This window comes from Thyridium curvatum (assembly GCF_004353045.1).
Source record: "Thyridium curvatum strain D216 chromosome Unknown NODE_68_length_238363_cov_78.500886, whole genome shotgun sequence".
Taxonomy (NCBI): Eukaryota; Fungi; Ascomycota; class Sordariomycetes; order Thyridiales; family Thyridiaceae; genus Thyridium; species Thyridium curvatum.
Genome location: NW_022156823.1, coordinates 194,583 through 218,903, shown reverse-complemented (window position 1 = coordinate 218,903; position 24,321 = coordinate 194,583). Strand labels below are relative to the sequence as shown.

General features: G+C 54.2%; 8 protein-coding genes across 8 annotated transcripts; 3 read left to right on the top strand and 5 right to left on the bottom strand.

Annotated features, from left to right (window-relative positions):
- Positions 1-43: 43 nt before the first annotated feature.
- On the bottom strand, positions 44-1,344 carry E0L32_009452 (uncharacterized protein; the record flags this gene model as incomplete). Its single annotated transcript, XM_031144418.1, has 3 exons — positions 44-397; positions 464-923; positions 989-1,344. 3 exons carry the CDS (start codon positions 1,342-1,344, stop codon positions 44-46), a joined length of 1,170 nt encoding a protein of 389 aa, XP_030991119.1.
- A 2,760-nt stretch (positions 1,345-4,104) lies between these two features.
- E0L32_009451 (uncharacterized protein) lies at positions 4,105-5,388 on the top strand (the record flags this gene model as incomplete). The annotated part of the gene is made up of 1 exon (XM_031144417.1): positions 4,105-5,388. The coding sequence occupies one exon, from the start codon at positions 4,105-4,107 to the stop codon at positions 5,386-5,388; it is 1,284 nt and encodes a 427-aa protein (XP_030991118.1).
- Positions 5,389-7,449: 2,061 nt separating this feature from the next.
- Positions 7,450-8,280, top strand: E0L32_009450 (uncharacterized protein; the record flags this gene model as incomplete). The annotated part of the gene is made up of 1 exon (XM_031144416.1): positions 7,450-8,280. One exon carries the CDS (start codon positions 7,450-7,452, stop codon positions 8,278-8,280), a length of 831 nt encoding a protein of 276 aa, XP_030991117.1.
- A 2,070-nt stretch (positions 8,281-10,350) lies between these two features.
- Positions 10,351-14,910, bottom strand: E0L32_009449 (uncharacterized protein; the record flags this gene model as incomplete). The annotated part of the gene is made up of 4 exons (XM_031144415.1): positions 10,351-12,250; positions 12,312-13,246; positions 13,307-13,420; positions 14,239-14,910. 4 exons carry the CDS (start codon positions 14,908-14,910, stop codon positions 10,351-10,353), a joined length of 3,621 nt encoding a protein of 1,206 aa, XP_030991116.1.
- A 329-nt stretch (positions 14,911-15,239) lies between these two features.
- E0L32_009448 (uncharacterized protein) lies at positions 15,240-17,122 on the bottom strand (the record flags this gene model as incomplete). The annotated part of the gene is made up of 4 exons (XM_031144414.1): positions 15,240-15,664; positions 15,760-16,350; positions 16,410-16,802; positions 16,876-17,122. 4 exons carry the CDS (start codon positions 17,120-17,122, stop codon positions 15,240-15,242), a joined length of 1,656 nt encoding a protein of 551 aa, XP_030991115.1.
- Positions 17,123-17,860: 738 nt separating this feature from the next.
- On the bottom strand, positions 17,861-19,645 carry E0L32_009447 (uncharacterized protein; the record flags this gene model as incomplete). Its single annotated transcript, XM_031144413.1, has 1 exon — positions 17,861-19,645. The coding sequence occupies one exon, from the start codon at positions 19,643-19,645 to the stop codon at positions 17,861-17,863; it is 1,785 nt and encodes a 594-aa protein (XP_030991114.1).
- Positions 19,646-20,276: 631 nt separating this feature from the next.
- On the bottom strand, positions 20,277-21,244 carry E0L32_009446 (uncharacterized protein; the record flags this gene model as incomplete). The annotated part of the gene is made up of 3 exons (XM_031144412.1): positions 20,277-20,497; positions 20,555-20,779; positions 20,836-21,244. The coding sequence occupies 3 exons, from the start codon at positions 21,242-21,244 to the stop codon at positions 20,277-20,279; spliced, it is 855 nt and encodes a 284-aa protein (XP_030991113.1).
- A 488-nt stretch (positions 21,245-21,732) lies between these two features.
- Positions 21,733-22,836, top strand: E0L32_009445 (uncharacterized protein; the record flags this gene model as incomplete). The annotated part of the gene is made up of 4 exons (XM_031144411.1): positions 21,733-21,799; positions 21,865-22,175; positions 22,236-22,757; positions 22,813-22,836. 4 exons carry the CDS (start codon positions 21,733-21,735, stop codon positions 22,834-22,836), a joined length of 924 nt encoding a protein of 307 aa, XP_030991112.1.
- Positions 22,837-24,321: the final 1,485 nt, after the last annotated feature.

Here is a 24,321-nt window from a genome sequence, read left to right as displayed (position 1 = left end):
CGTTGCCATGCATACATAAGAAGATAATTCTTATTTCTCTTGTTTACTCGTTGAAAATGACATAGTTGGGCCCGTTGTTCTCGCCCTCGCCGACAGTAGCCCAGGCGACGAGATCGCCGAGCTTGCCGGAGCGGACGTCGCGCTTGTAGATGACGACGCGGTTGTCGTCCTGCAGAGCCGAGGCGACAAGCGTGCCAGCCTTGTTGAGCGTGAATCCGCGCGGGTTGCGGCCGCCGGCGGGGGCGACCTGGGTCAGGGTGAGCGCGCCGTTCCAGGGGTTGATCCTGAACGAGATGATGGGGTCCGAGGGGATCTTGGTGCTGTTGGTCGCGTCAAAGTTGTCGATCTCGAGGCTGTTCTCGCCGCGGGAGGAGAGGATGACGAAGCGGTTGTCGGGCTATTATGCATTTAGTCGCGTGACCACATAGGAACATATCCAAGACGGAAGGGTTCAAGAACTCACCGAGATCTCCAGCTCCGCCGCCTTGGTGCCGGCCGGCACACTACCACCCTCGCCGTGGTCGCTGTAGTCGAACAGCAGCTTGAAGCTCAGCGTCGAGTCGGCGTTGTAGGTGACCTTGTAGCCCGTGACGGTGTTGGACAGCTCGTTGACCGTGTAGAAGAAGGTGTTGCCGCCCAACCTGGCGAAGCCGCCGTGGCGGGGCCCGGAGCCGGAGACGGCCTGGGCGGGCGGGATCTCCTTCCACGCGTCGCCCTCAATGGCGAAGAGACGGATCAGGTCGGCGCCCAGGTCGGGCACGGCGATGAACCGGCCCGTGGGGTCGAGGATGGCGTCGTGCAGGTGGGGCACCTCCTGGCGGTTCGGGTCCGGGCCGGGCTTGTCGAGGGTGTAGGTGACGTTGCCGGTCAGGGCGATGTCGCTCGGGTCCCTGACGGTGAAGCTGCTGAAGGTGGATGTGTCGCTATGGAGTTCGTGTTAGTTGGGCTGTCTCGGTAGTCTCATGTTGATGGAACGAAAGTAACTCACTAGTGAGCAACTGCCAGGTTACCCTTGTTGGGACCGTATAGGGTTGACGAAACGGGGCTCTTGAGCACCGGGAGGACGTCGAGCGCGGACAAGCTGCCGTCATTGTTGGTCTTGTAAGACGTAATGGAAGCAGCGCCACCCCATCCCTCGTTCAGGCAGTACAGCAGCGACTTGGGCTTGTCCAGTGTCAGCCAGGTTGGCTCGGATCCGCAGTCGAGCGATTTGGAGAGGACGGTCAGACTGTTTTTGTCCAGGTTGAGACTCGTCACCGTATGGTCGTTGTAAGAGGTTGCCCACAGCAGGGTGGCCGACGACGGTGCCGCCAGGAGCAAAGAGACAATGCCGGTAGAAATCATGATAGACTGGCAAAGATAAAGATTTCCTATATGGCAGCTAAATCAAAGTCTCTGATATGGCTAAAGCGAGTCGACTGAGGCGAGCAGCTCTTGGACGCCGTCACGGACATGGGGTTCGTGTCAACGGCCTTCTATTTATTGGTCAATCCGACTCTCAGCTCTTCCACATCATGTGCATCTCAAGTAGTTACGGTGCATTCGAAGAGATCTCAACGAGTTTTACCGCCGGGTTGGGATTCCGTGGCCCTGGTCAGGGTTCCATCGTTATTGGGTAAGCTTGCATCAGCATCGAGGCACAGACGTTGCAATATTGGACGGCCATGACTACGTATAGCCCGAAGCGGTCTAGCATCTCTCGGCATGTCCAGAATCCTTCAATTCGCGCGTTCAAGATTGCCTCTGCTATCCATGTACGCTGTACGCTAAGATCGATTGCGTTCTGCAATGCTCGGCCCGTCTGGCGCGATGGCGGGGGGGTTTTCAAGCTGGAGAACGGGAGCGTCTGGGTTCTTCCGCCAATAGACCCTCTATGACCTGTGGCCGCCGCACCCACGCATGCGGAGTAAGCATGTCCAATTCCTCCCATCCGATGCCATTATAAGCTTGGACCCCGTCAGAACCGATGGCAGCCTGAGAAGGATCTAGAAGGAAGGGGCCAGTAACATTGTACTTGTATAGCTCCGGAACGCGGTGAGACATTCCGCAGCTGAGAAAGAAATATCGGATACCCCGGATTCGATGTTCGGGGCTTTCTATTCCAAGCGGGCCGAGGCTCGATCATACGTAGGTCGGGAAGCGAGCGGCACAGTGATCATGGAACCCGCGGACCAGATTTGGGTTGCGTGATAATCAACCAATCACCAAGCCTGTTCTGAAACATCGTCTTTCCTTTTCGCGAGACTTTCTCAAGCTCTCCCGCATCTTGACGTCTGGGTATCAAATTTCAGATAAATGAACACAACACCCACAAAAATACATATTGCATAAATGAGGACAGCAACGCTGAAAGCTTATGTTGTGGTGGATGGCTCACAATATTGCGTTCAACTTGTGGAAATGTGATTAGAATGCACCTCTCCAATATAACGCTCCGGTTAAGAGCTTGGTAGTAATCACGGAGAATCATGATCGCCACTGCCCCAGCAGTAAGGACGAGAGCTTACCACATCACTTCAACTTACCCACACATGGGAGCTGGATGATGCTCTTACCAATTTCCCCATCTCGCACAGCCGAGTTTTAAGAAGTGTCCACAGCTCCAGGGTGCCATCTATTTAACCATCGGAAATTCGCCTTGATTTGATTGTTGAAGCTGTTCTGATCGAAGGGGGGGCATTTGAAGACAAGGCTTCGGCTTTTACTTCAAAACTAGAGGAGCGATGGTAGCTTGACAGATGACATTTCCACCTATGCTGAGCTTTGAACCGAAGCCATGTTGCTCAAGAATTTGTCCAATCTACACTGGAGAAAATACAGTATAGTTGATGATCTGTGATAGACTAAACAGACCTTGGAGTTCCACGAAGCAGACAATGAGAGACTCAGCAGCATAGACCGCAATATTTCACCCGAATGGCATTCTCTCATTCGTTCCTCTCAAGGGCAACCTGAATATTCATGGGTATCACAGCAAAAGTGTGTAATCATCTCTAAACGAGCTTTCATGGAGGGTTACAGACATCACTTGGCTTGGTTCAGCCTGTATCTGTAGGTTTAGCCCATAACATGAAATGGATGGAGTTGATAGTATCTGAAACACTCCTGTCACAGCACGTCACCACATATGTGGTTGAGGATGGGATTGTGTACAGTTGGTCAGTCTGTCGACCTCGAGCCAATATTTCGATTGATTGGTTCCAGCATTGTCCCAACGACTTCGCACCAAGACAGGACCGAATAAATATGGTGCAATATCCAAAGCTGCTTGTATACTATTCGGCATTGCTTTGTGATACCAAGAGCTATCTCCATACACTGATGGTCGACTTGTAACTGTGTTGCGGATACTGTCTGGGAGACACAGCCTAGGATGGCGAAACATTAAGGCCAAACCCTGTTCAACTCGGGAAACGCATGTTGTCCGATTTAAATGAATACGCCAAACTATTAACTCTTTAGTCTTTTGCTTTGATTCTATTTCATACAGTTGGGCAGCTCAGGAACACAGGTGAATGAATAAAACTCAGTCTGTTGCTGAGTCAACTCATTCTGATTCACTTGCAATCAAGTCATGAAATGACAGACAAGGCGGGTGCCTCCTCTGTGACTAGCTAGTGCGTATAGGGCCTTAGGAGTAATCAGCAACCACTGTTAAGTAGGCTATTTGGGTTCTGCACAGTCTTCAATTCAATGACTGCCTGAGAAGTCATACATGTAAACTTCAGGGTCTTTTCAAATCTTCACTGACTTCTGAACAATCAAGTTGGGGCAACTACTAGCATTAGTCATTCAGATTGCCTCGATATTCAGTATAAAAGCTTGATTTTGTCCCCATGGTGTGTGGCAAGCAACGACAGGATAAATCACGCGACAGTGAATATGAGTTGAGGCAACTGTCACTTGAAAACGCGAAACAGACTTTTGTCACAGCCCAACCAGGCGCGTCGTTGCCCACGCGCCTATCTATAAAACAAATACCTTCTCTTCTCAATGACTCTTTTTCTTCCCCTTCAGAACTTGCCCATCTCTCAACCAACAAAGCCTGCCACTATCCCTCCTGCCTTCTCGATTAACCTCTCAACTGCTACCCAGGTAGACAACATGTCGCTCACCAAGCTCCCAAAAGAACTCCTCACGGCCATCTGTCATTATCTCTTCCCGGACTATCCCAGCAACGACCACCTCCCCGTCCAAGCCCTGGCTAGCCTGGCCCACACCTGCAAGGTGATGAACGACATTAGCGTCCCCATCCTCTATCGCCGGATCCGAGTTGGTAGAACCGGCAACACCATCACCTGCGCCCGGACGCTTCTCGAGCGACCTGACCTCGCCCAGTGTGTTCGGGTCGTCGAGATCTACGGCCGTGATAGGAGGTTCCCGCCACCACAGTTCGACTTCGAGCTGATGGCCCGGATACTCACCAAGCTGTCTGTGGACCTGCCCCCCTCCCTGAACATCGCAGACCTCAAGTCAGAGGAGTTCCACGCCCACATACTTCTGATGCTCACGCCAGAGGCAGAGCGGGTCCACTACCGCCTTCATCCACAGGACCCTGGTGTTGACCATCGCGATAAGCTCGAGATGAGCAACACCATGCAGGCCACGACCGGAATCATCCCGTTGCTGGAAAACGTCAAGCACGTCGACTTTGAAGCGCGGCAGGCTAGCTACGACTCGCAGCTCTTTCGCCAAGCTCTGCTTCTGGAGAGGTTCCAGATGCAGTGCATTGCCAGCATCGTGGGCATACCGGACGAATGCTACACGCATCTCAACACGCTCAGCCTCACAAACTCCTCGATCAAGCCCGAGGTCCTGCTTGAGCTGCTACAGGAGCTACCCCGGCTAGAGCGTTTCGCCTTCCGCTCGGTCAGGAGGCGCGACAAGAACACCACGCGCCCCCACGAGGTCATGGGCGTCCTGATGCTGACCTGCATGGACCGGCTGAAGCGCCTGGACCTCGACTTTAGCGACGGCGAGACCGGGCGGCAGCGCTTGGGCAATGACTACGACTTCCGGGGTTTCACGGCACTCGAGGAGCTGGCGCTCGACTACGAGGCCCTGACAGGCAAGAAGGCCCGCGGGCTCTGCGCGACCAAGCCCAGCCCCTTCCTGATCGACATGTTGCCCCAGCAGATCAAGTCGCTCGACATCCACGGGTGGGAGCCGAGCGAGAAGAACGGGCGGCGGCCGACCCGGAGCGGCCGGTCGCCCATCTCGAGGAGCCTGATCAGGCACCTGCTGCAGGAGAGGGAGCATTTCCCGGAGCAGTTCCCGGATCTGGAGCTGGTGCGGCTCAACGGAAAGGAGATGTATTGCCGCGAGGGAGCCACCGCGCACCGGCCTCTCCCGCTCGATTTCGACCAGTACGATGCCTTCTTGTCCTAGCCGGCATGGAACAAAATCGTCTGAATAGGAATAGGGATGGGGAATAGATGCCCCAGCACCATGGCTGGCGATGGAGACTGGATGGAATGGAAGGACTTGTATCTGGATCAGTGTAGGAAATGTCTGGGGACTGTGCACTTGGCATGTATCCGGTTTGGCGAGTGGAGTTTGCGCCTTTGTTTCGTCTCGGAGCCGAAGAGTCTGAGACTACTTAATATCTGTATTGCGACTGCTCTTGGCCCCTCATCGGCTGTGATGACTAGGATGGGTTCAAGGGGCCAATGCTTTCTTCTCAGATGTAATGCATAGAAGTCATGAATGATCGAGTGATGTACACAATGTCTGCATGTGGTCTGAAATTCCCACCATGTCTTTGCCATTATTTGTGCTGGTTCTTCAGCACCAGACCAATATACTTAAGGGTACGAAAACAAATGCATTTATGTCTCCGATCAAAGCTGGCACCATTTTTCTTCACCTCCCTGCCCCTTTTCGGACCTCTAACGCACATCGCCACGATGCCTCTGGATATCAAGCGGAAGAGGCCATTTTCCTGCTTCCGAGGCGTGTGCAGCATAGATTACCTCCCCATCCAGCCTCACAAGCTCAAGGTTTGGGAAGAGGTCGCGAAGTTCCAGGAGGTGCTCAAGCAGGCGTCCCAGAGTAGCCTGTCGCAGAGCTGCCATCTCTTGGCTGTCCGGTGGGTCGAGCTGTCCTCGATGCAAGTCTAGCGACTTGAGGTGCCGGGGTAGGCGCTCGACCAGAAGGGATTCTGGGAGGGAGGGAGGTCCAGGATTCGTCCAAGAACTTATCTGCATCCTCCAGGTGCATTTGCTGGAAGGTAATTAGCGTCGTCCATCGCAAGGCCCTCGAGAGCAGTAAAGGCAGGGAACCCCGAGGTAACAGCTGCTCGCATCGGTGCAGTGATAATAGGACTGAGATATATCTCATGCATTTTCTCATCGTTCACAGTGAGGTCGAGGTGTACCAGGCGGTCACACAGAGGGGTTGCCCATGACAAGAAGAAGCTAGGATACCGCTGGGCTGAACACACCCGACAGGCCACCCTCGTCAAAGCTGGGAAAGCTTCCGCGAATATTTCAAAGTACGCCCAACAAACGTGGAGGTCCGTGAGCTCCAGCGACATTAGGCCGAACAGGGAATCTGAGGAAGTATCCCTTTAGACGCCGTAGGAACACATCACGTGCAACTGTTGCCCTCTTCAGTAAGAAATCCCTGCGAAAGATCCTTGTATCTGGAAGATCAGTGGATGAAAAACACTGGAGTGTTCCTACGGCGTTTAAAGGGATAGGTTGGGGAGGCCGCCATAATCAAACACCGAGAGGTGCTCCAGGTTTGGGACCACTTCGACGAAACTAGCCTCCGCGAGACCAATCGCGCTTATCCGGACGGAAGTCAGCTTTCTCTTGCAGATGGCTGCGCGTCGTAGCGTTGTGGCGAAGCTGAAGAGAGCAGAGTACTACTTCTAGGGACAATGCAGATTTTCGAACTTTGGGAGCAAGGCTAGGATGAGATAGACACAGTCCGCCCGTCCCGCCACAAGATGCATCCACACTGGCCATGTTATACCGCAATACTCAGCGACGAAACTCAAGCACACGAAAATCCATTTTCGTCTTTCGGAGTGAGCTCGTGCCGCCCTGAGCTGAGCTGATCCTGAGCAACAGTGAGCAACACGGAGCCGAGACTGAGACAGGGTGAGCCAGGGTGAGCCAGGGTGAGCATGCGCCTGAAAATGGGCCCCTGTGCATGAATGGGTCCTTCTCTGGGCATGCACGCCTTGCCAGGTCCCAACTCTTGGCCAATGGCCTTGTATTGGGCCTCGGCTAGACTTTCCACATCAAAAATCATCATCATTATTATTATTATTACTTTACGGAGTACAAGTACGTACACGGATGACCCATAAATGCAATCCCCCCCCGCCCCCCCCATTTATTTTGTTCCTCTTGCGGTGTAAAACACTCAGACCCCCATCACTATCACTTGTTTCGCAGCGCTTGCGAGCCTTTCCTTGTCCGCACCTCTCAACAAGTCGAAATGCCTGAGCTCGACGACGTCTCATACTCGTTCGACGAGTGCGTTACCGCGATTCGCGATTATTATACCTTCCTCACCAAGATGTACATGGATGAATCGGAGGTCCTCGAGCCGCCCGAGCAAGGTTGGCCGAGCATTGTCAACGCTAGACCCAAGATCCTAGAGGAGTTTGGCAAGAATGCTGAAGTACTCAGGCTCCTATCACACCTGCCCTATGTGCAGATTCCTGCAGATGGGACAGAAGCTCAGTCGCTTCCTAACGGGAAATTTACCGACTGGAATACTCTCTTTGCCTGGGTTGAAAATGGCTTAGTTGATATTGAAGGACTTAAGAGTGCAACCGAGGGTGATTTTCACGACTTCAAGGTCTCACATGCTGTGGGCCTCTCGTTTGTGGACGATATCTATACCACCCTTATTCTCGATACACAATTGGGTATTATTCACTATGGCGCATGCCCTGGTAAAATCCGCCACAGCCCATCACAGGAGCCTATCTCGGATGATTTCTATGACTATGCCGACGAAGAGGACGAGCCTGCCTGGCGGGAGGCCGAGTGGTGCGCTGATGCTCCAGCCTGGACCATTCCAGCCTTCTTCGAGCTCCTCAAGGACCAGTTTAGGCAGCTCAACTTCGTGCCCCTCGGCCGGCGAACGGTTGTAGACGTCTTTACCACCTGGCCTGACGATAAAGCCGGCTTGATACCCATGGTGCAAGATATCTACCGTCAGCATGGCTGGCCTGACCTAAACCGCTACAATAAAGACGAGTGCATCCCAGCAGTGCAAAAGGCGCTGAGAGAGAAATACCCCAACGAACCCTGTACTTAAAGGTCTTGTGGGCTGTACATTAGATAAGCATGAGCAGTCAATACTAAGCACACTTGTGGACTTAAATAACATGTCAGGATATGCCCACACTGACCATAGACATAAAGCTGTGTACAAGATCACAGCATTGGCTATGTCCGGCCAGATACGGAGAAGCAATGGCATGCCAAGAACATGCCGAGAATCGAGCTGCTTGGCGGTCTCCAGGGGACGTAGCTTTCCCAAGTAGGGGATGATCTTTCGAGACCAGGCGCGGTTCACGTCCGCGCCAGCATCGACGAGACGGCAGGCAATGGCAAAGGCTCCGTCGATGCAAGCGAGGTGCAAGAGCGTGAGACCAGCGCCCAGCCGGGCGTCTATATGGAGTTGTCTATGCTCTAGCAACCAGAGGAAGGTCTCTTATTGATGGGTTGAGTAGGCGTAATAGAGCGGTGTCAGGCCTATTAAGTCCTAGAGGTTGATAGTATCGTTCTAGGTATTGTCTTCTTTAACTAGGAACTTAATGACATCGAGACAGCTATAGGTAGCTGCTGTATGGATTGTGTGTGATTTCCAGGTCTTTGCGTCAAAGGTCTGTGCTACATCTCGTCAGAGAAGCATCAGTATCATCTCCTGCCGTTGGTGGCAGAGAGCGATGTGCAATGACCTTGCATTATAAGACAGGAAAGAATATTAACATACTCGTCCTAGATTTGCATCATTTTTTCATAGTTTCGCCTCACTGCAGGCTGAAGTTCTTTAAAGATAGGCTTGCTGTTTATAATATTGTTTCCTCTTCTAATGATTCTCTGGTCGCCTAGGCGGAGTGTGTCTGCTGTACTCTTAGCCCTCCCTATTCAAGCAATGTTGCTTAGGAAGTAGAAGGGAGAAGTATTTAGAACTTGTAATAGATTCTAGCCTTTGATAAAAAATCAGGATGTTAATACCGCAGAAAAAAGATAAATGTAGGAGAGGATTAACCATCTATTAGAAAATATAGGTATAAATACTAGACCTGAAGATAGAATGAATGTGAAGGAAGGGATTTAGGTTTAAATATTAGTCTGAAGCCTGGATTAGTGTGAGTAGGGGTATAATATGGATGGTCTTTATGGAGGTTGTAGGTAAAAGTTTTTATCCCTCTGCTAGGTATTACCCCTACTTGCTTATACACATACCGCAGTCTTTCAGCACGTTATTGACCAGCTCGGGGTCGTAGATGGATATGACCGCCTGGTCGACCGTAAATCTTGCGACTTCTGCTCCACGAACGAGTTGTCCGAGGTCGGGTTGCTGGTAGACTGTGCGTAGAAGAGAGACCAACGAGTGGGTGCTGGGGCCAATTGTGATGTTGCGATAAAGGAAAGGGTTGGCAATGCGGTGTAGACGCTTCGATGTTAGGGAGAGACTATATATGTCCCTTCGATGGGCAACGGTGATTTTGTGCTGCATCTCCGGGCAGAGGTGACTGCATATGGCGGCCAGCACCTTGATGGGGAGGTCTGGAAACGACATTTTGTTGACCGTCAAACTTGAGTCACCGAGACTTGAGGTTGTTTGCTGACACGTCTCCTGTCAACAAGGGGGCTGACATCTCTGACCTGCAAAGCCAGGGAGAAGAGCCCTATCTTAACAGCACAACTCCAACCATCTGTGTGGAAACTGTGTGCTTCAATAATTAGTAGTTAAATAGCACCACATGCCACTCACGCTGCGAGTGAGTGCGAAAAGGGCTGAAGGCAGAAATTGTCAGGAAGTCGGCGAATTTAAAAAGACCAAGGAGGTTGGTTCCTCTCTGGACATCGACAACTCTGCTATTGATAAGAGAGGCAGTGTTCTAAAACACAATCTCCAGCACCGCACCTTCGCCTACATCTTGGCCCTCTTACAAAGCTTAGAAAGAAACCAGTCAAACATGCCGACGGTTACTCTCGTAGGCAAAGAGATTCCAAAGCGAAAGAAACCATCAAGACTTTCATATTAAAAAGACATCCGACTACATCAACAAAATGCCATGGGTTCTCAAGGCATTAAACAAAAGGTATAGCCCAGATCTAGAATATCCTTCTTCCTTCGTTCCCTCCCACCAATCTACACGAATCGTACTTCGTCAAAGAGCGCCCCGCGGCTCTGCACGAGGCTAGCCAACTCGAGCAGGAACGATTGCAATATGATGGCGTTCGTCAGGATGTGCGAGACAGTGACCTGCTTCTCCTCGGGCGGCGTGCCCGCCGCAACTGCATCGCCGATCTCAGAGGTCGGCACCTCGCTCTGCGTCTCGATGGTCGTGTCCTCATCAGCCTGTGAAGGATCATGGCCATCCTGCTCCCCCTCACCATCCCCGTGTTCTCCATCCCCCGGCACAACCGGCAACTTCTTCCCAAAGTCCAACGGAATCGGCGCCGGTTTCTTCGGCGGCAGCCCGACCCGCCTCGCCAGGATCTTCTGGTCGACCGCGTGGAACGCAGCCGCCTGGCTCGCGACGGCCGGGTCCCTGCCCTCGACAGACCCCGCGTGGCTGCTCGGCGAGTAGCTCCTCGCCATCGCGGCGCCCGCGCCGGACCTCGAGGGCGTCTCGTAGTTGATGGGGAACTCCCTCGGCGGGATGACCGTGGGCTTGGCGGCGGTCGGGGTCGCGAGCCCGTACCCGCCCGACAATGTCGAGCCACCTCCACCGGGAGTGCCGGAGCTGCGAGATGGCTCCTTGCGGCCTCGGGGGCTCGAAGAGCGGCTAGGCGTGCCCAGCTCGGAGAAGATGCGCTGGGCAAAGCCCTCGAGTGCAGACGGGCGGGCTGGTGACGCATTCCGGGACTCCTCTAGGCTGGTCCTCTCCCTACCAGGAGTGCTGGGCTGAGTGGCGGTCGGGTTCCTGGTACGCATTGTCGCTTGAAGCGCTACTGCAGCATCGGCGGTCTGGAAGGCTTCGCGGCGCTGTTGGAGAAGATCGTCAAAGCGGGGTATGGTCTTTCGGTAGGCTTCGATCTGGTCGGACAGGCCTTGCAGGACTTGGAGCAGCCTGGGGAGACTCGATGTATTCCACCTAGGACGTCGTTTGCACTTCTTCATCGCCTCTCCAGCCTTGAACTCGGCATAGGTCGGCGAGTCTGGGTCCAAGGGCTCCGCTGGTGCCTTAATATCCTCTTCGTCGTCCTCATCATCGTACAAATACTTGTCGGGGTGGCGAAGAAGCCAGCCCTCGACGTTCATGAAGCCGCAAACCCCCAGATCGAATAAGGTATCCGTTACACACAGGTTGGTCTCCACTGGGTTGATGAAGAACGTCTCGAGGCGATCAAGAACAATGTTGAGAAGCGGGTCTTCGGGACGGAGTGTGTGAGATCTCACGTCCCGCGGAGCGCCAGGCAAGGTATCCGGAATGGCTGGCAATTTGTGATTGTTGGTCGATACTTTCGGTGCGACCAGCTTGAGCGAGCACGGATGGCTCTCCAGCCGTATGGCAGTGTCCTTGAGGATGTCGTCATAGATCTCATCAAAGTTATCCTGGCCCCCGATGACTCCAGCCAGAGACATGAAGAACTCGACTTCTTGTTGGTGAGCGCCGACTGTTCGATGTATACCATCGCCATGGGTGCTCTCTGTGTGGAGCAAGGTGATAACTGCGTATCGGTGATGCCTTTTAAGAATCGTCGACACGAGTTGAAGCGTGACGTGGATGGTCTGCTCCGAGTGGGATCGGAGGCAAGCCAAGATCAGGTCGATAAGGTTGAAGAGGAGGGGCGTGGCAGTCGTGTCATTCTTCGCTGCCATCATGGTGGCAAGGTCCATCGACTTCCTCTTCCTTGCCAGGCTGACTGTGTCCCGGGTCCCCGGCTCGACCGAGGGCACCATGTCCGGCAGTGCAAGTAGGTAGTGCAGGATGAGATTAATCATATCGGGGTGGTCGAGGGACTCTAAGATGCGGCGCAGATAAGTAAGAACAGCCACTGAGGAGCCACCGTCGATATCGGATGACTCGAGCAGTGAGGGGTATCTGGTAGATCACTATTAGGGTCTGAGAGAAGACGTATGGTATGGTGTGCTTGCTGACTTACAAGAGTTGCTGGAGGAAAATGACCTGGAAATGCTCAAGAAGTGTTTGCTTGACCTCGACCGACCTGCAGTGATTCAAGACGTCCTGCCAGAAGAGTAGATGGGAAAGAAAAGTGTCCAGTTGGACTTGGTATTCGGGTGTGCATGAGCTGACGATTTCGTATGTAGATTTGGGATGTTCGTAATCGGAGAAAGCAAGGGCGGGCGGGAGGTCGCTTGGCGGGTGGTCGATGACCAACTTCCGGCTCAGCTGACTGTAGAGCGCGCCGAGACCGGTAGCCATGAGGGTGCTCAGGTCACTCTCGACGATCCATTGTTCCAAAGCAACCGAGCTGGACGCGGCCTCGATCACGTATAACAAGCCCGTGCGAGCAAAGTCGCCCACTTTGCCCTCGTGGTGGATGTAGTCGACCAGCAGGTAGAAGAGGGGGAAATCCTGCTTCTGTGTCCTGCCTGCAAACTTCTCGTGACTATCCTGTGGCCTGTCGACATGAGCGGTGCCTTGGGGAGACTTGAACCAGGCCGGCAGTATGGTCGGATCCAACCTGATCTTGGTCGTGATGTTGAAGGCGAGCTCCACGACGCGCGCTTCGGTATCGGACGCCAGCCGTATGCTGTTGGCCCCGGTTATGCGGACCAGCAGATTCGTCAAGCTGGAGGCGAAGGCCTGCTGCTCGACGAAGGCTTCCTCCTCGCTCTCGATCAGGGTTCCAAAGAACCATACTGACTCTTTGATGATCCACTCATTGTAGGATGTGGTTGCCACTTTCGCGATCGGGATGTAGATTTGTTTGAGAGACGCGAAGGATATACACGGATGGGGGAGAGGGCGTCGCGACTCGTCACTGAGGATATTGGTGAGCTCCTTGATCCGGTCCTCGATGGCTTCGGCAGCGTCTTCGTCGCGGCTCAGGTTGGAGGAGTTTCGCCATATTTGCTACAGAAGTATCAGCGCGTCCGTCCTTCCCAACAGCTTGATGTCGCGATGCAAGCGTACCAACAACTGGCTGTACTCTTTCTCGAATCGATGAAGCCGCCTGACGGGATCCTTGGCGGCGTCCTTGCGGGAGCTGCCCGAGGACAGGGGGTTGCGGGTTAACAGTCTCGACCACTGGGGTTGCATGCATTAGCTTCCATGATCTGCTTCGGTAGTGTTCGTGTTAGGAGGGCTGCTGCTGCTCACAAAGTCCATGGCGTCGTCGTCCAAGGCATGTCGGTGGTTCCGGTGCACTCGAGAGGTTTATTGACAGAGTCCGCCGTGCGTCATGACGAGGAGAGAGCGAGCCGAGAGTGCCTGGTCGGTTTGCATGAAATGTGCTTGTCGCAGATGTTAGGCCGGGGATGTCGCGAAATCTGTTTAGCCGCATCTGGAGTTCCTGGTTGGCTCGGGCGTGCAGATTGGAGCTTGGGCGAGCTGTTATCGTTATCGTTATCAGCGACAGGGACATGGATCAATGAATTTAGCGGACTGCTGCAGAACTGAGGCCACTGCTCCAGCGGTTGATGGTGAAACGATCCCCGCTGAAACACCCATCCATCATTGGCCAGCCCCTGTGTGTGATGAACTCAATCTCACCTTCTTTGATTCATGCTTTCCGGTCTACCGACATCGTGGGTTTAGCCTTATCAAACAAGAAGTCCTCATATACCATCACTGGAGCAGTTTTGGAAAAGACTTGTTTGAATTTGAACGAGCATGAACCAGCTCAGCTCATGAATGTTTTCTGACGCCGGACCTTTAAGGCTTGAGGGGATGTGATGCTATCTGAGGTGTCTGAAGACCAAACTCAAGCCATCTTCCACACCCCTGATCACCTTGCAAACATCAAAATTACAAAGACAAAACAGCAGACAACCCGAAAAGAAACAACCTTGGCCCTCCCTCTCGGTCCATCCCTCGGCTCTCCATCACCACCGCGGCCGCTTCACAAAGAGGTCATTGTTCCGGGCGTATTTGAGCAGGTGGAACCCCTTCTTCTCAGACGGCACATTGCCGCTCTGCCACTTCCACACCTTGTCACCGTCGGTCAGGTGCTGCGACCAGTCCATGGCCCACAGGTCGTCGATCTCGAGGACGTGCTTGGCCCGCCAGTTGGGTCGCTGCTCGGGGCCCCATTCCCGCTGCGGCTGCACGAACGCCGTCTCCAGCCGCCACGCGAACTCCACCCCCTCGTCGGCGTCGCTCTCGCCGTCGGCGATGTAGCCGTCGTATGGGCGGCGGGGGTTGGGCCGCATGCTGCGCCGCATGGCCTGGCCGCGGCGGTAGTCGCGCCAGGGCCGGGTGAGGCAGGCGGTGGCACGGCGCAGCAGGGGCCGGCGGTGCTTTGGCTTGATCACGGCGGGCAGGTCCTCTGCGCGGATGTCAAAGTCGGAGCGCTTCATGAAGTACGTCGGGGCGACGCGCTTGTGGCAGAGGCACGGATCATTGTTGTACACGGGGCAGTGGCAAGGAGCCTGGAGGCTTTTCTCGTCCCGCTTGGGTTGCTTTCTGCGCATCGCCTTTATTACTTGCTCCCTTAGCCCCTGGTGCGCCGTGATTCGCGTCTTGTGTGCTTCCTCGATATCCCTCATTAGGGCTTTCTCGTCGCTCTCTCGGGACATAGTTGGGGACCTCCGTGGTTTGAGGGAATAGATGTTACTCAGGGTTGAACGACTGGGGTAACGACCGCTGCTCAAGGCTGAGAGAGCTCAAACAAAAAGAAGAATGAGGAGGAAGGGAGGCAGGAATGAAAATGAAGGTGGAAGTCGAAGTTGGGCATTATTATAACAAAGTCTAGTTGCTTCTCGCCCCTCTACAACTAACTCCCTCTCCCAACAGGCTATCGCGAACCTCAAGATACAAAGTCTGGTTGCTTCGAAATTCTATCTCAACCACGACGAGACACACCATGGCTACCCGCCGCATTCCTTCTCTTTCCCCCGCAACTAGCCTACTCGATAATCCACTTGACCAGGCGGTGCTTCGCCGTGAAGCCACGCGCCCTCTTGCCGTAGATGTACATGGGGATGGTCGTCAGCACGACGGCGACCGTGATGCCGCCAATGACAAAGAAGCAGTTGCGCACGCCCTGCACGGCGATCCAGTCGTTGGCGTAGAAGGTCATGCCGAATGCGAACAAGTTCTTGACAAAGTTCATGAGCGCAAAGGCCTCGGCCGCCTGGGGCCGGTGGCAGTCGGCCACGTAGGCCACGACGCCCGTGGTGCCGAGCTGCACGCCAAAGTTGATGAGGCCCATGCAGACGATGACGGGGATGGCCCACGCGTCCTGCTTGTAGAGCGCCTCGCCCCAGGCGAAGAAGCCGGTCGCCGTGAAGAGCAGGTAGGTGACCATGATCGGAAGGCGGAACTCGGGCTCTGTGAAAGGGAGGGGGTGTCCCGTTAGTATATTTGGAACGACATGGCTAGCGTTGCGCCTGTTTTGTCAAGTAGGAAGTAAAAAAAAAGCTTACCGAATGTACCGCCATTCTTGCGTGACATGACCTTGACAAGGCCATCAATGGCCGGTCCGGCGATCGCGGTAGCCAGTAGCGTCGCCACAAAGGACGAGACATTGGTAGCGCCGACGGCGCTGACGGAGAAGTTGTATGGCGGGGCCGAGAAGATCTGCGACAGGGAGATGCTGATGAGCACGAGCCAGGAGATGCAGGTCGTGAAGAGCAGGGTCGCCCAGAGGACGATGGGCGAGGCGATCATGCAGAACGGTTGGAGCAGCGTGCGCCAGAAGGACACCTTGTCCCAGTACCCGCTGTAGGGGAGCATCTCCTTGGCCCAGGTGATCGGCTCCTCGTTGGCACCGTTGTCACCTGCGGCCTGGTTGCCAGTGGCTGCAGCGGCCGCCTGGTCGTTGTGCTCGAAGCCGCCCTTCTCGGCGGCGCCCTCGACCTCGACGTTGTGGCTTCCGCTGTCAATGTTGAGAGTGCCGACGCGGTGGTAGGCAGACTCGGGCATAAACAGCCAGGTGAGAATCGTCTGCAGGACGAAGGCACCGCCCATGGCGTGGAGGCAGATGCGCTGGGAGCTGTACTGGATGATGGCGCCGGCTGATGTTGGTGATTAGCAACCGTCATATTGCAACAAAGAGATAACAAGATGCACATACCGATGGGTGAGGCAAGGTTGATGCCACCCAGGACACCCAAGTTGAAGATAGCATTCCTGTATCCTCTCTCATGGACGAACCAGATATCGGCAATGGAAGCCGGTACCAGTGCCTCCATTGGCGCCATGCACAACCCCTGGATTGCACGGGCAGCAGCCAGAGAGCCAAAGCTCTTGGCCTCGGCAGCCCAGAAGCATGTCACGAACAGACCGACGGACGTGACGAGATAGACCGGGCGCTTGCCAATCTTCACCGCCAGTGTGTTGAAGATGATACTGCCGACGGCAATGGCCGCGATAAGGGAGCCGTTGACGCCGAGAGTGAAGCGTGACAGAGGCACGTTGAACTGCTCAGCAAGCGGGACGAAAGCGGATGTTAGGAGGGGCCCGACGGCTGTTTGGGAGTTACACGAGTCAGTTATGTTGTCTTCTCAACAAGGTCTCAAGTCATCCGCCCCAAGACTCACCGCCGACACAGCCGCAGCCGTACGCAATGGCGACGGTAAACATCTCCTTCTTCCATCGCGGCCAGTTGTACGGGTCGTTGGGCGAGTCGGATGGCTGTGGTACGAGGACAGTCGTGCCGGTAGGGTCGTGCTTGAGCAGGTTGGAGTCGACACCAGAGACTTCAGCGTCTGCCCGGCCGACCTCGCTCAGGGGCGACGTGCCCGGCACATGCTCGAGCTTGCGATACTCTAAGATACCCAGCGGCATATTGGCTTGGCAGGTGGTGTGCGTCACAAAACTTGGACAGAGGAATTGGGGAAAGTTTCGATGAAGAAAAAGGTACGCTTTTTTTTACGGCAGACCCCAAAACTATTTGTAGATCCCTATGCCATCATGTTGCATGAACAAGGGGAGGCCTAGGCCCTTGTCTTTGGGGATGCGTGGCATGCCAGACCTCCAACCTCCTCCCACGCATCCTACTCATGCTAGTCAAGACTATTTACTTACTACCGAGGGTGTCGCATTCATCGAAGCGAAAACAGCCCTAGGCTTGGCGGGTCATGTCCAAAAAAGAGCGCCTCCGCATTGGACAGAGCTCTAGTCTCCAAACTAGTTGCAATTACTCAACTCTTACACATCGTCTCTGTTGTGGGGGAAGCGTGGAGAAGAGCGTGCGGGGAAAACGCCCAGTCTCCGCAGACTCGTGGCGCTGGTCGCGCCTCGCGTCGTATTCTTGGCTCGGCAGATGCTTGGAGAGTCTACGCCGGATTGGGTGGCAACGATCATCACTACCGGGTTGCCGGGCTCGGGCCATAGAACTGCTTCCCGAGGGTTCTTCATCAAAAGGACATGCCAGTAGCTAAGTCTGGTCACGGTTTTCCCTGTGATCTACTGTCAAGAGTGCCATTGAAAATCACAAGAGAATGATAATATAAAACATACTCCAAGGCAGACAGAATCTAACATCCCGTCGGTATCTGGTGTCACATCATTGGCGGATTGTCTCTACCTATTCCAGATGTCGTGCCAGCCTTTTTGGGTCTGTTCCCAAGCAGCCTCTATACCACGTACGCAATGGTACCAAAAAAGGAGGGGCTTGGGCTGCAAGAATTCATCAGGACCAGCTTGCTCTCCAGCGCCGATCTCGCCTCCTGGCCGCTGCGCAATGCTATCCGTGCAAGTGAGTGCCTCCTGGTGGCTGCCGTACGGTGTTATCTCCAGGCCAACCATGAACCACTTGCGGTTGTCCCACTGCGAAGTAGTCACGGTGAAGCGCACAAGGTGACGACCCACGGCGTGAAGCCTTGTGGCGGGCGAAGGACGAAAGCCGTGGCGCAAACTTTCAAGCGTCGCGGGATGGTCGTTGGCCCACTCAACGACATGGAACCCGACTTCCCCATTGTCCAGAGAACCTAACAGGATGGCCATGGCCTCGCCCTCGCGCTCTATCACCAAAACGCCCGAGAGCTGCCTGCCAGCCTTGCCGAGTGCGAACGATGAGTGGGTGCGCTTTGGCAGCCACACTTTAGCGACCCTTCGACTCTTCGGGTGCAACCTCGGCCCCTTTCCCGGAGGACGGAGAACTTTGGTGGCGAAATACGACCCGTTGGAAGGCCCTGTAGCTAGTTGCAATGTAAGTTTTGGGAAACCTTGGTCTCGGCGTGCCCCTTGGTCCTGATTGATATAGATCGCTTTGGGCGGCAACGAGTTGAAGTCGCATGTCGCTTCTCGGAACGTCCGGACCCCGATTCGAGCAAACTCGTCTTCCAGTCCCTGAACCGTCACTTTTCGAAGAAGAATGGATACAAACTTCCTGTCGCTTGGGTTTGTGGACGCTGAGCAGTTGAGCAAGGCAATCCTTTCGCCCATCCGGTTCTGGCCGACTGGTAGGTGAATCCGTATGCCACCGTTACCTAAGCTGTAAGGCTTGCGGCTCGTGGCACTGTTATTGCGGGGGACTACCTCGCTGCACTGTGCAAAATTGAGAGGCGACTCGGCAAGAAGGCCACGCCACTGTTCATCCGTAGCCGACGCGGAATTGTCAATCCACGCAAAGATGGATTCATCGTTGGAATTCTTGATGATCTCCTCTTGAAGGCGTACGAATGCCCTGGCACCCCCTTCGCCATAGATCATTGGCATGTACACGTTGAAGATCCCCATCAAGGAATACGCCATGTCCTCTGGCCTGGATGTCTTTCGTTTTGCCGCCCACGACATACGCTTAGCGATGCTCTCCTGGCGCAAGTCACGGTCACCAGTCAGGATGTCGCTGTCGATGTTTGTAATCTCGGCCAGCTGTCCCTGGAGATGTCGCTTGTCCCCAACAAAGGACCAGTCTCTAGAGTAGAATCGTAGCTGTCCCGGTGCCAGGAGTTCTTGCAAAGTCCAGCCTCTGGTAAACCAGGTGGAGTTTTCCAAGCCCCTGCCGTCATTTGACACATCCTCAAGATAGGCGTAGCAGACTCGTGCTTTTCGGTACCACTCAAACATGGAATTAATGGCTTCTTGGAGCTCTGCACTGCTTTCTTTATCGATGCAGCATGTGTCGATCCATACATATCTCAGATTGTGCGTGACGGCCTGTCGGCAGGTGTACTGGACTTTCTTGAAGGAGGCCTTTTCCCGGGCTGTACCGTTCCGTAAGTCGCGGTAGGAAACCTCCTCATCTGGCGGTCCCCACCGGTGGGAGAGGATGGCATATGCGTTGGTGTCGTGGCTGTCGAAAGGAAAATCTTCGACTATTGGACCTCCAACCTGGTTCCAGGTGTCTGCCACGAGAACTTTCATGGCCGAAGAGTCCACAATGGGCCTTAAAAATCGCGAGGGTGTCGAAGCGTACAGGAAATTGTGCGGACACCTCGGTGAGCACTGTAGATATTCACGGGGAAAACTCTGGAGTAGCACAGAATGAAATGGTTCAAAGTTCCGTCAATCCTCCGTTGCAAAGAATGCACCTGGGTGGCTTTCATATACCTGGCTTAGAGATTCACTTTGAGGGGCCAGGAGCATTGTTCAGTTTCAGCTGAAGATGATCAACGAGACAGCACATTTCACGGGAACATCCGTGGCCAATAAAATGCTTGAATGTGGGAGATTAAGCTATTCTAGGTTGATTACAAGGAGGTATTGTGTGACCTCAGCCCGCTTGCTCGCGCAGATGGCGCGAATGATGACAATATCCCTCATATGCAAGGTGCATCGAGTAGAATCAGGCTGCGACTAGCCGTCGGTAGATCCCGTCCGAGATGGCATTTCGTGATACAATAAACCGTTGAATCAGACCTGTAAGAATCCCCGTCTGGCCATGCAATAAGCAGCCGGCCCCCAAAGGTGGCGAAAGTTTCTTTCCGCGACACATACCAAAGGCCAAGACTCGCATGGCGGCAGATCCCAGCGAATTGCGCACGTCTGCTTTCGTTTACGCAAACCCCAGTGCCCAGAAATTGTCCAAGTTCTTCTGGCTGTCCTCGTCCACGACTTCGTGCGGTGGTCTCAGCGTGACGTTGTCGCCGTGAATCTCAGCCACCTCTCCGGATAATGACGGGTTCTCGACAAACTTTCGCACACCGTTCACGAGGGTTGACATGGGCGTCAAGATCATGTCGGCGAACAACGACTTGGATGGCGCGATATTCGTCTCTGTAATGAATTCGTCAGCCACTGTTGACATGGTATGACCTGGAGGGAATGAAATACCTAGGACAGCAGGCGCGAGAGCATTCACTCGGATCTTGACCCTCTCAAGGGGCAGCGCCAGGGATCGGACTAGGCCGATCACGCCGAACTTGGAAGCTGAGTACATCGGGGCTACTGGTAGAGGATAGAGCCCAGCATTGGAAGAAGTGACAACGATCAAGCCTCTCGAGTTGGTAGCCGAGTCGACCTCATTCTTCTGAATATAGTGTACCGCCAGTTTTACGGCTGCATCGTGTGTTAGCAACCATTCGTCTGGGGGCAGTGGGAGGAAGATTGCGCACAGTAGATTGCTCCGAACAGGTTGACATCCAACACTTTGAGGTTCGGTTTCGAAGGCTTTTCTTCCCCCAACGTGACCAGGCTGCTCGAGCCTTGCTCTGAGATGCCCGCATTTGCCATCACCACATCGATCCGTCCTTGCTCCTTGTACACTTCCTCAAAGGTGGCTGATAGTGTCTCCCATGATGAGACGTCGGTCTGCTTGAACGAGACGGTAGCCTTGGGTGACTCGGCGGCCACGCTCTCTGCTACGGATGCGCCGGATGCGCTGTTCACGTCGAAAATCACGACCGCGTACCCTTCCGATGCAAAGTATTTGGTCATGGACAGGCCGATGCCGCTTGCTCCACCCGTCACGATCGCGACTTTGCGTCCACCTCCGGCGCCGCCACCGGCTTGTGAGGATGCCATGGCTACTTAGTGGACGGATTATGTGTCTAAAGAAAGTTCAATAGTAACGATCGCAAACAGGAAGGCTATGGCAATACTTGCAATTGCATTCTGTGAGAAAGACGCGTTTGATATGCAGATACCCCAAAGTCCGGATATATGCCGCCGAGAGCTGAAACCCCAACCCCAACTTCTACGCCTTGCCCCGCACGCTACGAACTGTGGAAAATCTACGCTGCGGATTGTGGGAAATCCCCGCGAGTCTCGGCGCGGGGTGTGGCGCCTCTTAGACACGGCACTAGTTTAGGACATTTGTAATTCCTTATGTTATGATGAGTCTGGATCCATCCGGATGGAGGACCGGCGGTGTTCATGATTGCGCCTCGCTACTACATTGCGCTTCGATGTCTGGAAGCCCGTGCCTCTTCTCTTGAGAGTTTGCGGAATACGATACCCAATTAGATTTGAGACCACACCAGCTCAAGTTCAGGAATACCCAAGATTGCAAGATGGCGGCGGTTCCCTTCTCACAGCAAGTACTGGGCAAGTTGAAGGGCAAGGTGGTGGTGCTGACAGGTATGAACGAGTCTCGCTTGGTTGCATCCCCCTGGTTGCCAGAGCTGACAGAGACCCCTGTCCAGGCGGCGCCCAAGGTGTCGGCGCCGCTACCGTAGGCATGGCACACCGTGCTGGCGCGCACGTCTTCTTTGGCGACTGGGCGGACGACAAGGGCAAGCAGGTCGAGGCGAGCGTCAGAGCAGAGCACAGCGGCAGCTCAGGATCCGTACACTTCCAGAAGGTCGACGTCAGGCAATATGCCTCGCAGCTCGCCCTCTTTGACACGGCGTACAAAGCGCACGGGAGGGTGGATGTGGCAGTCTCGTGCGCTGCAGTGACTGAAGCGCCGGGATTTTTCGAGCCCGAAAATCTGGACCTCGAGGCTGTCCGGGAGGTGTGCTTGAATCCTGTTCGACCTAGTTCAACTGAACAAACACTGATCAGACTGGAATAGGAGCCGCAAGACCTTCGATCACGTCTGGACATCAACCTAACCAGTGTCTTGATGTTCAGCCGCATGGCTCTGGCCTACATGAAGGCCAGCCCGCCTGCCGAAGACTTCTCTCGCTCGATGGTCCTCGTCTCCTCCATCGCCGGTATAACTGAGGCACCCGGCTTGTTCGCTTACTCCACAGCCAAGCACGGCGTCATTGGTTTGATGCGCGCTCTGAGGCCATACACGCCGTCGCGTTATGGAGTGAGGGTAAATGCAATCTGCCCCTGGGCAACGGATACGCAGCTCCTTGCCGGAGTCAAGGACCGTTGGATTCAGGAGAAGCTGCCGCTCAACCAACCCGAGAATGTGGCCGAGATGATACTACAATGCGCCGCGGACGAGACACTCAATGGCAAATCTGTGTTTGTAGCGGGAGGGAAGGGATATGATACCGAAGAGGGCTATGACAGGACACAGGCGCAATGGATGGGTGAGGAGCTAACGGCCGAGTTCAACCGAGGACAAAAGGTTCTTGGCTTGGTAAGTTGTCTTTGCCTTTGACAATGAGAGGAAATGATGGCTGACTGTAGCATAGGGCGATGGATGGACGTCAAAATAGGACTTACCTTGACAGTGTTGACTTTGAATAGAGCGCCTTGGGTCAAAACCATCTCAGTCGAGACGGGTGACCAGACTCGAGTATTTCCGATGAACTTCAAGGGTACACTGGTATCACATACCCAACACACTGTGACGTCGTGAAAGATATGCTGGCAGTACATAACACCAGTGAGGTTAATGTTTCTTAGTCACTCGATGACTTACCAGGAAAGGTACTTCATGTTCTCGTACAGCATAAGTGTGACACCAACGTCTGTCTTGAGATGTCATCGGTCGAATTTACCCAACTTGCTCCCATGATGTTCTCTCCGAGTCATATTTTGCCTTTCACAACCAGAGGGCAAATTTCTCACTCATCAAACATCACTCTATATGATGCCCACCCCGTCATCACGCATCAGACGCTTGCGTGTCGGCTCCCGGCCTCGACGAGTAGCAGTCGCCTCAACCGGGTAACCGCACCATACAGACTGCAGATCTCCGCGACCTGGCCTCCTCTTCTTGGCAAGCTGTGAGCTTTTTCCAAACATTCAACCACCCGAAGAAAGCTTTCAAACGTATCCCACATCAGGCTGAACTGTCCCCAGATATCTCTGTTCGCCATTTCACCCGAAGGCGGGAGTCGGCCGGCCCCGCATCATGATGCCCAGTGCCTCGAGCCGTGGCTCAGTCAGGGTGGTGGGGACCCTGGAAGGAGACGATTCCCCGGATTTGCGCGCCGGGCGTGCTTGTTGTGCGGCGAAAGATCGGCATGAAGATGTACCCTGCTCCTTAATTTATATAGTAGGGGGCGAAGCCACTCTGGTGAAACAGGAGGCGCACGAATCACACGAGGCACATGTGGTGGTGACACAATCACTGCAAAAATATCCCTTATTTGACCACCCCTCTTTAGGTGAGACTTGCAGGCGGAGGAGTGTTCCCCGAAACGGAGTTTTCCTTGTAAGTGATGGAGACAATTCTCCATGGTGCATTTCAGGATGATGGGTGATCGGCATGGATCTACACGACATCGATCTAGAAAATCGTTCAACATTTAACCGCTTTATCCCAGCCGCCCCCTCATGTGGATCGACTGTAAAACGGTTTGCATATTGATTGATATTAATGGGCGCTTTATGTGCGCCCGATATCGAATTTGCAAGAAATGGCGAGATGGCTATCAGACACCGCCGTAGTCGTCATGGATCACTTCTTCAGCGAAGCCTCTGGTGTCAGAGCATTGAACCACGGTTCTCAGAGGCACTACTCGAGCCTGCTTCGTGCTGTGGGCTGTGAGATGTATCCGTGAAGCCCCTGGGACGTATCCTTTCGTGGCTTCTACGTACAATGGGTTATTGGTCTCTTCGAGCAACGCCCAATCCCGATGGAGATTTCGTGAGGCATACGAACCACCATCCCTGTCCACGCTACGTCTCAAGGTCCCAAATACCACCCACCGGACGGATAAATCTCTGGCTAAATAGACGACTCCCGTTTGTGG